This window comes from Dinoponera quadriceps, unplaced genomic scaffold (genome assembly GCF_001313825.1).
Source record: "Dinoponera quadriceps isolate SergipeBrazil2010 unplaced genomic scaffold, ASM131382v1 scaffold628, whole genome shotgun sequence".
NCBI lineage: Eukaryota > Metazoa > Arthropoda > Insecta > Hymenoptera > Formicidae > Dinoponera > Dinoponera quadriceps.
The window spans coordinates 1,548,018-1,562,525 of record NW_014554836.1 but is presented as its reverse complement, the minus strand read 5'-3'; the positions used below and the strand labels follow the sequence as shown (position 1 = coordinate 1,562,525).

The following is a 14,508-nucleotide window of genomic DNA, read 5'->3' as shown; positions in this document are numbered from 1 at the left end:
CGTTGGTATAATATATATATATATATATATTATATATATATATATATTATATACACATATATATATTTAACTGTAAACAAAGAGGAAAAAGCTTTTAGTATTAAGAGAGAGAGAGAGAAAAAACAGGGAAAGGCTCTAACCAGATGCTACGCGTTTTAGAAACGTTAAGGAAGAGTTTTTTTTTATTTCGCGTTTTTTCCTATTTTCTTCCTTTGTTTTTCCATTTTCTTCTTTTTTTTCTTTTCATTCTTCTTCTTCCTTACCATATGTGTGTCATTAATGCGAGACGTCGTTTTATTTCGCGAAAACGATTTCTTCATGAATCGAAGTTGAATTTCTTTCGCGTTTGGAGCTAATCGTGGATCGCACGATCGACGAGAGAGAGAAAGAGAGAGAGAGAGAGAGATTTGTCGAGCGGCTCCGAAACTATTTAACGTAAGTTTTTTTGGATTAGTTTTTAAAGTGGACATAAGTCAAGTATATCCGTACTGTTTTGAATCAATGGTCAAAGATCCTATGAATGGGAAGAATACGCAGAGAGTAATAATAGAACGCGCGCTCGGGACGGCATTCGCGCGAATTCGCGAACGCGTGCAAACGCGACGGATCATTTTCATTCTCTCATCCGATCATTTACTTCGATTGTAATAAGAGATCTTAAAGACTGGTGTACATTAATAGACGATATTTTTATAATTAACCGATAACTCCCTCGGAATTAACGTGTATAAGACGAAGACTTTTTTATATATATACATACACACACGCACTCCTTCCTGGATTTCTTTCCGTTCATAAGATTGACATATATAGGTTTTCCTTTTTTTTACTATTATTATTATTTTTCTTCTTTTTTTTTCTTTAGACGATTAGGCAGTCACACGTACGATTAACGTATTCGGTGACTTTTTATTTTACGATATTTAGCATGTTAAAAAAAAACTGGTAAAGCAGTTCTATGTATCGCGCGAGTAACTGAAAGAAAGAGAGAGAGAGAGAAAGAGAGAAAGATTGAGAGGAAAGGAAAGCAACAACAGCAGCACGAGACGAAAAGAACCCACAAGACACATATTCCAGACTGGTGCATGTTACCATGACAGAGAGAAAAAAAGAACCCAACACAGTACCTGATAGAGTAAGCTATATCTTTTTAGAGTGAGACGTAGAGACATGTCAATGTTATTACTGTACCTCCACTAATAATTGTTATTTATTACATTTTACATTCAGTAATATTTTAGACGAACACAGCACACCACACCACCACCATCCACTACCACCCACCACCACCACCACCACTGCCATCACCACCACCACTACCACCGCCACCACCACCACCACACAAAAACACACACCGGATTATGCAATAATAATAGTCACCACGAGCAACACACGTACTGACACACACACAGTACGAGAGCAAATAACACTAGAATTAATTCGAATCTGCACATACTAAAGACTCTATATATATCATATCTCCATTCCATAGAACATTTACCGCGCATCTCCTCATAGCAGAGAGTCCCCTTCCCCCCTCTCCCGCCCTCCCCTCGTTAGTAGTCTAAATATATCGGAGGCGTTCTCGAAAGTATTTTTCTTCTTTTTTTTTTAACCCTTAGCTAACGAATGCCGCCATATTCGCGAATATAATGTCGCGAATATAATGTCGCGAATATGGCGGCATTCGTTCGCTAAGGGTTAATATTTTAATCTCCTCGCATTTTCACCATGAAAGTCGAAAGTAGTATCAATAGCCCCGCGCCGCTCTATTATATTACAGATATATACATTCATATTTAATGGAAATATTCTGTTATAACTGTGCACCACCACACATACACACACATACACACATGATCTTTACATATTCTGTTGACTAGACATTGCAAATTATTAACAATAGTTCTACATAGTTTACAGTTTTCCCCCCTCCCCTCAGACAGTTCTACCCAGATAGAAAGTTTTATTTACACATGATGCATGGAACTTGTTATGATGTATTATAAATATAATTATGAGAATCTCTCGCAGATCGCATACAAATATATATTGAATTTATTATATTCTTATTACGGATTATCCTATTCGCGGCGGTGAGCGTGCGAGCCCGTTCGCCCGTCCGTCCGTCGCGAAGAATGTGTTGCGCACTCGATGTCTGGTTTATGATTTTATTTAATTAATCTGGTGAAAGAGAAAAAAACGAATAGTACGCAGCGTCGTATCGCAGGTAACGCCGTTGTCCGTTGATTGAGAAAACGATCGGCCGTTACGGGCCAGTCTTTTCTCACGAGAGACGCCAACAACGACGTCGGCTGTGTGGCGTGATTGCGTTATTAATTAGTCTGTTTTGCGTTTGTGTTATCGTATAATAACCTAACCTGTTACATTTTATATTATTTCCACATTTGTTGATCATATATACATTCCCCCTCCCCCCTTCCCCCCTCCCTATATGCTTTCTCACGTGTACTTCTTTTTTTTCTTGCATTTGTTGAACGGTATATTTTTAGAGAATTACTCTCAGCGTTGACGGTGTGAAACCAAACCGGTGTGTAATAATGTAACGAGTAGAATCAGGACGCTGAAACGTCGATCGTTCCTCGGTGAGAGAAATGTCAGGAGGTATACGATGGTGGTTGAACGCGGGTATCCGCGGCGAGCAGTCGAACACAGGCAGGTCCGGGCTCGACTCTTAGCTCTGAGGCAATATTCTCCCGCCACATTAATTGCATCCGAAATGGAACGAGTAAATGGGTAAAATCAGTAGTGCAGAAGTCGGAAACTGGTTCGGGGAGATTTACAACTGATCGGTCGCGCGAGGAGGACGGGCGATATTTGAAACATGCTCGGAGGAAAAAGTTGGGTTGAATATCAATGAGTTGGGTAATCAATTTGACGGTGAACGAACCAGAGGCGTTTCGATTAAAGAGAACAGAATTTATGGTTGTAAAAAGCCGAATGAAAAATTTAAATCTTGCGAAGTAAATGTTTCTCGTGACATTTTCCATCAATATTTATTGATTAGAGAAAAATTGGACTCTGATGACGGAATGTATATTTTTGTGAAATATACCTAAGTTTTTTTTATTAATTAATTTATTTGCTAGGAATAACATTTTATTTCGCCGTATTTAAGTGAACGTTTATTTCTGTGAAATAAATCTTACATTTCACAAATGAACCTTTAAGTCTTTTTTTTCTCAGTGCAGAAATTTTGTTTCGTTCAATCAAGGCACCTTTGGTTCGTTCATCGTCCAGTTGGTTCAACCAAATTTTCCCTCTCCGTGTGAGAATTAAACAATTAATCGTTATCCTCTCGCAGATTATGGAAAGAAATTACGCTTCGACGTACCACCCACGTTCGACTATTGTCGTCTCGCGTCTCTTACTGACTTCGATTGCACGGACGGTCGCGTACGGACGTTTGTATTTTTGATCGATTGATCGCATGATTTAATATTACGCAGCGGAAATTCGAGAAGCTACGCTTTCACGTTACTATATAATATTCTACATTTCGAAAAATTAAAAAAAATTATATATATATATATATCTGCAGCGTGCATGATAAAGAATGACTTTTTAAAGCTCTATTGATTATATCAAAAATAAGGATCATCAAAAGAGATTAATTCCGAAGAGAGAGAGAGGGAGAGAGAGAGAGAGAGAGAGAGAGAGAGGTGCGTCGAATGAAAATCTGAGCAGCCAGAGAAAAAAGTATATATATAATGAACGCTAAACGCTTTTCTCGAGCTACTTCTTTGGAACATATGGAAGGGGAATTTCATTGTTTCCCGTGGATCGAAAGTGTGTTTAAAGTTGCGTGCGAGAGAGAAAAAAGTATATATGGAATAATCGTCTTCCTTTCGATGTTATTTAATTCTCTTTTCCTCTCTTTCTCACCAAGTCTCGAGAAAGAAGTGAAAAGAGAACTAGCTGGTGCAGAAACAGAAAACAGATCCTATACTCGATAGTTTCTCTGCTGTGAGCTTTGAACGATATTTATTGAAAAACGTCAATATATAAAAATGCCCACTGTGCATATTGTATTTTGTGCGGCAATAAATCGGTTTCCTATCACGCGCGATTAAATATAATTGTAACTCCCTGTGTCTATTTGTAGCTTCTGTCAATTTTTTTTTTCTCATGCGTAACTTGAACACACTTTCAGTCCATGGAAAACGATCAAGTTCCTTTCCCATGTCTAAGTGTTCTAAGGTTATTTCACTCGTTCTTTTCTTTTTCACACACATATATATATATATATATACACACACATATACACAGGCTTAGGTGATGATAATCGGTCGGGCAGAGTTGTACGAGTATTTTCCGAGAAGTGAATTTCACACATACGCTTACCAAAACTGTCCTCACACATCGTTTCCATTCTTTTCTTTCTTACGTTTTAAGTAGTGTAATGCGCGTAATCGTTATAGTATTCTTTCCGTTATCCGGTAACATTACGTGTATATCCAATTGTACACGCAATCCCGCGACGACGTCATTTCATGTCATCCCCGGGAAAAAATGATTACGTATAATTATGTAAAATTATATATGATTATGTATAAATTTTTTATACATGAATTTTGTCCATATATGGTCACACACATACACACAACCACACACACAAAAATCATAAATATCTATATAAAAAAATTATGTCATTCGTTTAAACGTCAACATCGTGTGCTGAGAGAAGCATTTACTTTGATTGTATAGGATTTGTACATAATATTTTTTTCTTTGTGAACATATATAATTATTCGTGGTTATATATGGTCATATAGAGACAAATTTCATGTATGATCTTTTTCCCGGGTCGCTACATCGTCTAATTAACAAGAAAAATATCACCCTGCGGAGAAAGAGAGAGAGAAAGGTAGTAGTCGCAGCGGCGTGCGAGCGCCCCAAGCCACCCAGCAATCAATAATCTGTAATCGAATACGATCGACACACATTTCGTACTGCATTTTATATACCATGTAACGTTCTCGAGTAATTTCGTGGATGTGATAAGTTTTAGGTGTGAACTACTTGACTACAGAGTCGCCGTGCCGAGAGAGAGAGAGAGAGAGAGAAAGAGAGAGAGAGAGAGAGAGAGAGAGAGAGAGAGAGAGAGAGAGGGGTAAACAGAGAACGCGTCAACTGGTGTACGGGGTGTCCCCATGGAGGTGTCACAGGAGCTGTTGTTTTCACTGCGAGGCTTTCGCTCATTAACAGAGACCGAGACGAGTTTTCCTTTTCTCGCAATCAGTGTTTTCTTGAATCAGTGTTCAATCGCGCCGCTTCGTCCGAAAAAAGAAAAGTACTGTTACGAGTTGTATCGCTGATTATACCTTCCGCCTAATTTCCGCTTTAACTTTACCGCTGTGAAATTAATCGAACCACGAGGGTTAAATAAAAAATTCGCCATCTGCGACTGGGACACTCCGTGCACACACGCACATACATACAAACACACACATACACACACATGTGTGGGATCCGTTAATGTAACATTATCTTAGTACGTACAAAAGCAATAAGCACATCGTCGTGTATAGAGCTCTATTCCTATGAATCACGCATCATGAATCAGAGGTGTAAAGCGATATCATAGATAATAGTGACGCCTTATCGCTATTCTCACTATCGAGACGTTTCGCGCACGCACTCGGGTCGCCGATTACACACCGTGCGTGGTTAATTTGCCCGTGAGAACGGCCGGTCACCTTCGTTTACTTTCGTGACACGTCAACACCCCACCTTGTTGATTCAGGAGTATCGACAATGCGGCAGCCAAAGAGAGGAACTCGGTCTTATCGTTCGTATTCGAATAATCGCCCTTTCATAAACGAATGAAGCTGACGTCGAGTTCGGCGTCATTCGGCTATTTTCTCTCACGCATACATTCACATTCGCATTCTCTTTTCGCGCAAAGCTCGATCCCAAGTAACATTGAGACGTCCAAGGGACGTTCTTTGATGTTACATGATGTTTCTCTTACATGTTATTTGGGATGTATGACAGATGACGGGGCCGTCCAACTCGCGCGAGCTACGCGTTCTCGCTCTGGTTGAAACGGCTCTGACGTAAGAAAAACACATAACCCACACATACACGTCAGAGACGAGAACTATATTTGTCGAGCATATGCAGCAATGAGTATTAATTGTATCGTACGGCGGCTCTAGTCGAACGAATATACCTCCGTAATCGTCGTTCCGCGCGCGCGCGCGCGGGGCGATTTACATTACTTAATTTTAACTTAATCTCGGTACCTATTAGGCTATTGTTTTTTTACAATTTTATTACGCAGTTTACCTCACGCAGAATATGTGTCGCATGCCCAGTGAGTGTATGTGTATATACATACACGTACATGCATGTGCGCTATGCACGTATGTGTGTATACCTATCACGTCAAGCATTACACACACACACACACACACATACACACGCGCGCATTCTTTATTTTACTTATAATATATACAAAAGAAGAGAATTTTTTCGGTAATTTTCTTATTCATTTGTATTATTATCGTTAATTATATGTAATATTACGCATTTAAGAGAAAAAGGCAACTTTATTAACTTATTTTCCGCAAACCTTCATCTCTCATCCTTCTTCTTTCGACCGACATTTAGCTCGATTATATTCCCTATCGCGACGATCATATATATTGACGTTTTTAGGGTGCAGTTACTTTGTACATACCTTTATCTACGATTGTGTGTATATATATATATTAATATATATTGTGTATATATATATATATTAATATATAATAATACACACATATATATGATATGCGAAACAAAAAACAAACATTAAAAAGTATATATTTTAATATATTACGTATAATGATCTACATAAAATTATAATCTTATTGTTTAAAGTATTAAAACTAAAGAATGATACACGAAATATTTAATAATATTGTTGACCCTTCTTGAACACATGTCGTCTTGTTGTAATCGATGATTGAATAAAATTAAGACAGTGTACAAACAAATGCGATCTTGTGTTTACCACGAAGAACGACCCCCTCCTCCCCCCCGCGCGCGGCGAGTCTTACCTGCTGCAGGATCATAACGAGTGAATACAGTATTCTTTCAATAAATGGAGCAACTTTATTATCAAAGAACCTCTCTATAAAGACGTTGACACAACAGTGGAATCGAAAGTGTAATATTAAATATTACTAATATCTTCATATGACTGCATACGGGCTTGTAATTTTTCTTCTTTCTTTTTTTACACATTAAATTTATGCATACTATGCATAAATCGTGTGTAAGTCCGGTTTGATCGTTTTCACATCGATGAGGAATAATATCGTCTAACGTAACATCTCGTAGGCCCCACCCCTCTAACAGCGTTTGTACTTGATTTAATACAATCCTTCTTATAGACCCTACGCATTCGAGTTATCGTGTAACGTGTTACAGCAACAGCATCGCTTTTTTTCCTACTGGAATAGAAAGATTTCTCTCAACTTGACTCACAGTTCGTGGAAGATACATGTTGGAATGCAACAGATGATATAGAGGAGGTGATTCCTTCTATGTGTGTGTGTGTGTATGTGTGTGTATATATATGTATATATATATACATAACAGGTGTACATAACGGGTTTTCAACAACTTTGCTGGTACAGTCCACAGTCTTGACAAGATTGTATATAAAAAAAGCGTCTTTTCTCGGCTAAACAAGTAATCGTCGTAAAACATTCGTCCAAATCGATTTATACATTACGTCTTACATAGTTTACATAGGCGACTTCAATATAATTTATCTTCGTGCACAAAGACCTCAACGTTGTTTCTGAATCTCAAACGTCAATGTCTGACTAGCAACCGTCAGGATGCAAAACAGTCCCGTTATACTTCGCGGGAAGCTACGATAAAATTAAGTACGTTAATTGCTATTTTATCACATTGGCAATAGGCCCGTCTATGAAATCTTCGTATCCCGTTTTAATATACAAATATGCCTCCCTATGTCTGTCCGTGTGTGTGGGTGTGTGTATGTATATATAAACTCATTTAGCGTTGATTATCGGCGTGTAAAACACCGAGATTAAAGATTGTATAACATATAATATATAGAGTGTGTATATAACTTATATATATTATATATATAATGTATAACTTATATATATATATATCCCTAGGCACAAGGTGAAACACTTTCATACACACGTACGTATACACATGCGCGTATAAACGTGTATGTATATGTATACACAATATATGTATATGTGTGTGTGTATACGCGTCTAATATTTATACAAAATCGTCGAAAGCTTCTTGATATACGAACTCGGCAGTCGGCGTATTGCTAAAATTCACAGAACCAAGGAATGTGGGAAGATTTTCATGCTCACATAATCGTTGAGTACCTGCAAGATCGAACACACACTGTTGTTATCGCGGTGTTTATTCGGATTTCTTGAGAGTAAACTGCCGCTTACCTCTGTGAGAGCGTCTTTCGTCAGTTTAGGGTACTGATACGTAAATCCAGTGGTCTCGGTCAGCTTACCGGGCTGTAAGTACAAGTGCTTGTTGTACAGAAGTTCTTGATCTATGTATGGGGACAGAGGGCTGTTCACTACTCCGTCCTTGTTGCAAGCTTCCGCCCAAGGGCCCATGTGTTTATCGTTCACTTCTTCGACTACGTGACTCATGTCGGCCTGCAAAGCGTACAATATAAATAATGTTCTCTGAATGTAATAATTTATCAATACAGACACGTATATCGTCAAGTATATTACTGCTAATAGGATGCCTTTCAACAAGGAAATTCGGAGAGACACTGTTGTTATACAACTGAACACAGTATATGGATGTTCGATGGAACATCTTCGTTTTCTTCACTAATTGGCGATAATAATACTTTAGCAAATATTACGTATGTTTTCGAATGAAGTGGGTTTTGACCGCTCCAGGAGTAATAAGTAGCATGATAAGAGTAATTAGTAATATCGTAAAACTCTAGTAGCCAATCACAGAATTTAAAACGTCATTAATCGTGTTCTTGGAGCGATTTAAATCTGTTTCGAAAGAAGAACCTAATAGCTTCATTGTCAATTGTAACTTTTATTTATCGCTGTCGAAAATACTTGCTGTTGGCAAAGTACGAGTGCTGTAGAGCATCAAATATAAATTAATGAAAAGTTGGCAGCTATGGTACTGGCACAATTGTTCAACTTTACTCTGCAACTGTGTCAACTTGTATCGCGTTGTGTCATTGCAGAGAGGTGCTTGTGTTGACACTGTGTCACTGTCACATTATGTGCCGCCTGTGTCTTTTGTTGGATAGGTACCCATAATATCGTAATATTATACATTTAATATTTTAATATATTTTAATAAAATAGTACTATATATTAATACACACAAAAGGGCCTGTGTGTTTATCTAACTTCTTAAAATTGCTTGGTTGCGAGATATTCGACTGTATCCAGACTTTCGACCCATCCTGTATATCATATACTAAGAACAATAGTACCAAATCCTCGTCCTACCTTAGCGAGTGTAGACAGTGCAGTACCCCAATAATCATGATTGATGTTGAACAACTCCGAGACTATGGCACTGATGGAACCTTGAGTGGAGTCTCCCTCGTCGACGAGATTATACGTTTGGCCTATTGTTTCCGGCCGATTCGCCACGTGCCAGATAGCTCTAGCGACGTCTCTCACGTGAACCGTATTCATATGAAGATCCGGTCCCCAGAGTAGTTTCATCATTTCCCCTAAATGCTTGTAAACCGCACCTACCACTAATCTCGGTGCTGTAAACAGTGAAGTCGTGTGAATAATCGTTTACCCTGATATTAGTTCAATCAATAGAAGGACCTGAATCTTCCGAGAATAAAGTAAAACATAAGGAAGATCGTTTACCTAAACCGTTTCTGTCACCATAACCGTACACAATGGCCGGTCTAAGTATAGTATACTTCAGATCTGGGATGTTCTTCAACTCGTGCTCCACTTGTAACTTATACTTGGCGACAAACGTCCAGGGTTCACCACTATCCTCTTCCTTATAAGGGGCCTGTGTAACAAGTTGACAATATAACTGCTATGTATTCATATCGTTGACAATATAACCTGCTATGTATTCATATCGTCAAAAGATACTTCCAACGAAGAATCACCTTTTCCGAAATATTAAGATTGCCGGACGATATCTCGACATAACGAGTGACTTTGATTTTGGCTGCTTGTTGGGCACAGTTTAGGCTCAGTTTGTAGATACCTTCTTTATACACTGGGTCTGTGAGGCCGCTTTTAGTCTCACCGGCGCAATTGAACACATAATCGATAGGCTCGTCGGAGGAGAATGCATTTTGGCAGGACGCTGTGATGGAAGAAAAGCGTCAACTTCTCATATATTATCATATGTATCATTTGTACACACATATATACAACATGCATATTCATATTGTTATTATCATACTATTAGCATTGTATTGCACGTTATATTCGCTATAGGTAGTGCTCGGTACGATTACCTATGTTAATCAAGTTAGCGCTCTGGAACTCGAGCAACGGGTGCTCGAAGATCCGCTGGTGCTTCGCATTGAGCCACGCCGTCTGCGGCGGCACCTTGTCCACGACTCTCACGTACGACACCAGGTCGTTGTCCAGCAGGTATTCCACGAGATTACGGCCGATGAAGCCACATCCTGCGCGAGAACGATAAGACTTTCAGTGACGTACGTCACCGACTCCTCTTATCGCTCTTCCGCCGAGCTCGGTCGGAACTGCGATATAATAACCATTGAGAGAGAGAACATAATTACCTCCCAAAACGATCACCCTCGCTTTCTTATCACTGACGGGCGTTGTCATGATGACTGCTTGTCATTTAATCGCGCCACTGCTCGTCCTACCGCCGGGTCTTCGTGACCGTCGTGGGATCGTTGAACCGCGACTGTTTATGGCACTCGACGCACCGCGCTCTCGCCGGGCTCGCCGCTATTCAATTAACCTAAAATTCCCTGCCGAACCTGACAAAGGCACGAAGCAAGAGCCAGTAACCAGTAGGCACACTGTACGCGCACCGCTGCTGCACTCTGTACGGTAAACTACGGAATGAAGAAGCTAACCTAAAGCCGGTCCCTGATGGAAATATGTTGAACATCTGATCGATACTAATTTTTAATCGATAATAACTTTTATCGATAATAACCTTTCCTTTCGGGGCGAAAATGCAAAAAGTAAAAAGTGAAGTGTTTCCAAATCAGAATATTTACACTTTTCACGAATTCCCCCTAAAGACAAAAATTCACGATCAATATTCGAGGGACCATAGATCTTCTCTAGCGTGAAAAGGACCTGAAACTCGTGAAAAGTGTAAATTTTCTAAAAAAAAATGTATCAATGAAATTATTGAAATTGAAAAAATTATTTAAATTTGTTAAATTAATAAAAAAATATATTGATACCCAGTTACGAATTAGGATTGAAATTGCATTGAAATTTTACCAATCAGTGCAAAGTTCACTAAATTTTACCGAACTTTAATGTATTTTGCACTGATTGGCCAAATTCAGTTCCGTCTTAATCTCCAATGCGTAGACTGATCACGGGCTTAATGTAATATGGTGCAGAAAGTGCAGCTGCAAGGATATTTGTTCAAGCACAGTTGAAGGAAGTTGCAGCGCCATCTCGGTTAGTGTCGCCCTTTACTGTTCTTCTCTTTGCTGCGTGTTTGAGAGCGTTCGGGCTCCTTTCCGGTTTATCAAGATGGTAAGATGGTCGACGATGCTTAATTCGGTCGAAAAATCAAACGATATATTATCCAGCCGCCCGGCAATAGCGACGAGTGTACTCATTCGTCGAATAGCGCATACTCTCTTTTAATTGAGGATAAATATTTTTTCCACAGGGTATCGATATTAACCATAAGCATGACAGGAAGGTTCGACGAACGGAACCGAAGTCCCAGGATGTGTATTTACGTCTTCTGGTCAAAGTATGTTACCTTCATAAATTTCCGCCACAAAGGTTTAACTTTGAATCTCTAATTAAACTGTTCGACTCGGTAATTGAACTTGTTCACACTTCTTTGATCTCGTTCTCTCAACTTCGCTCTGAACAATGTATTCGTTACCTGGCGCTGTTAGCGCTCCGTTGAGGTTAGAGTTCACGTTTGATCACATGTGACTCGAAATCTACCTTATTTTTATTGTATTATTGTTACCGTATTTTACTTTCATTCTGTATACTTTGGATCCATTAATGAATTCAAAGATTATGAGAAATATGAAATAATTTTTATATCTTACAAAAACATCTCGTACATTATTTCTGTGTTTAAGAGTGAATTCATGATGTGATATGTCGCTAATATTATTTCTTTTAGCGCAGAGGTCAAAGAAACAAATATATAATTGCGAACTGCACTCTGTGTCAGATCTTACATAGACTGATTCAATTTGAACGTTCGCTAGAGCAACAATGGTCGACCATCCTATCTCGCTTATTTTATGGCATTAAAAGGGCGATTATATTAGTCGATACATCTCACTAATTTTTTTCTCCTTTCAATAAGTTTTCAAGTTGTGGTTGCGAGAAATCAATTTTACACGAACAGAAGCTTGGAGAAACCTTATTTTTCTGTGTGTGGTAACATGACAATAACGGAGTCTCTGTTTCAGTTATACAGATTCTTGGCTAGAAGGACGAATTCTAAATTCAACAAGATCATTTTGAAGCGTCTCTTCATGAGCAAGATCAACAAGCCGCCAATCTCCCTTGCACGTATCGTACGACTGATGAGCAAACCTCACCGTGAGAACTCTATCGCAGTGGTAGTCGGTACCATCACGGATGATGCCAGGATCTTCGAGATCCCGAAATTGACGGTAAATCTGTAATTAATAATTTAAAATAAAATTAACATATTTACAAATAAATATATGATTATATATATACATATATATATAACCGTGGGTGAAATGTTGCAGGTATGCGCGTTGCGCGTGACCGAGAAGGCAAGAGGTCGCATCCTGAAGGCCGGTGGTGAACTGATAACGTTCGACCAGCTGGCGTTACGCGCCCCGACCGGCAAGCGCACGGTGCTGCTGCAGGGGCCGCGTAAGGCGCGGGAGGCGCAGAAGCACTTCGGGCCGGCGCCCGGTGTGCCGCATTCGCACACGAAGCCGTTGGTGCGGTCGAAGGGCCGCAAGTTCGAGCGGGCGAGAGGCCGCAGGCGTAGCTGCGGTTACAAAAAATAAGGTCTATACCAGCGTCATCATTTGTTTCACCATTCGACTCGTCGTCTGAATACCTTACGATAAACGGACGTTCCCTCCGTTGCAGTTTTTTTCACCTCAGCTGAGTGGCTGGGAAATAAATGTTGGCTTAATAACAACTCTCCGTCTTCTATTTCTCTTCTTCGTCACACTCGGGTCCGCTTTACCTCCTGGTTCCATGGCCGTCGGCTTACCCAATCGCCTCTTTCTGGAAGGAGCAATCCGCGTTCTTATGACCTTCTTTTTGTCCCCAAGGTAAAGGAAGCGGTATATACGTGACCTGCGTTTCGTGAATGAAATATTTATTTAGTCAAAATCAAATTCAGATTTTATAATAACAATTCTCGCTTGCGATCCGCGTATAAAATATATTACAACATGTATACAAGGAAAGAGTCCCTACGTATTTAGGGTAGGCCTTAAGCCTAGCTCGATGTCCGCGCGCGCACATATGTATATATATATACTTCTATTTCTTTTTTTTTTTTCTTTACAAATCACGCGTAATACATTAAGCTTCAGAGGTGTGTGGCGTGTGTGTAAATTGCACATTATGTATATCATACAATTTGTACGTTGTGACAATGAACATTGATACGTGATCGTTATCAGGACATGAGTTGACCGTTGAAGCAGTCTCCCGCGAATCTCGCGACTTTATTTATTTACAACAGGCTGATAGCGCGCAAAAGACGAGAGATCCCGAAAGTATTCTTCTCCCTCTCTCTCTCTCTCTCTTTGTTCAGCGGAATTTCACCTCATCGGTGCGAATACAGATACTTTTCGCGATAACGCATTGGCACAAACGACCGGTACTTTTAACACGCGCGACATACAGAACTCTGCCCCGGTTCATTGTATCTCTGTCTGTTTTATATATATATATAAGAATCACCGGTATCACGTTAAAGATCTCGAAATACACAATAATGCGATAGAGTTTACGCTCTAATTAAACTCTCTGATCAACGACCAAATCAACGATCACATTTCGCAACTTCCATGAAAATATATCAAAATCTTAAAAATACCGTATTGCTACGCGTATCCGCTATCCGCGCGGCCTTAATCCTAAGCGTCTCACGCGATACGTCCTCATCCTGTTTCATCCGTGAAAAGGGATCACAAACGGAAGAGGGGGGGACGTTCCTCCGTCGTCGCAACCCCTCAACAAAAGCAGCACGTGTGTAGCACCGCGTACTCCCCGAAATCGAACGTAAATCGTACAGCTAATAAATTCCTCGGAGGAA

At 39.6% G+C, this 14,508-nt stretch overlaps 2 protein-coding genes across 2 annotated transcripts; one reads left to right on the top strand and one right to left on the bottom strand.

Annotated features, from left to right (window-relative positions):
- Nucleotides 1-6,819: 6,819 nt before the first annotated feature.
- On the bottom strand, nt 6,820-11,028 carry LOC106742332. The gene is made up of 7 exons (XM_014615188.1): nt 10,802-11,028; nt 10,511-10,684; nt 10,154-10,356; nt 9,897-10,050; nt 9,519-9,787; nt 8,466-8,684; nt 6,820-8,393 (listed from the first exon to the last, which is right to left on the bottom strand). The coding sequence occupies exons 1-7, from the start codon at nt 10,848-10,850 to the stop codon at nt 8,340-8,342; spliced, it is 1,122 nt and encodes a 373-aa protein (XP_014470674.1). The 5' UTR covers nt 10,851-11,028; the 3' UTR covers nt 6,820-8,339.
- Nucleotides 11,029-11,209: 181 nt separating this feature from the next.
- On the top strand, nt 11,210-13,377 carry LOC106742233 (60S ribosomal protein L18). The gene is made up of 5 exons (XM_014614979.1): nt 11,210-11,218; nt 11,580-11,750; nt 11,890-11,976; nt 12,662-12,868; nt 12,971-13,377. Exons 1-5 carry the CDS (start codon nt 11,210-11,212, stop codon nt 13,238-13,240), a joined length of 744 nt encoding a protein of 247 aa, XP_014470465.1. The 3' UTR covers nt 13,241-13,377.
- Nucleotides 13,378-14,508: the final 1,131 nt, after the last annotated feature.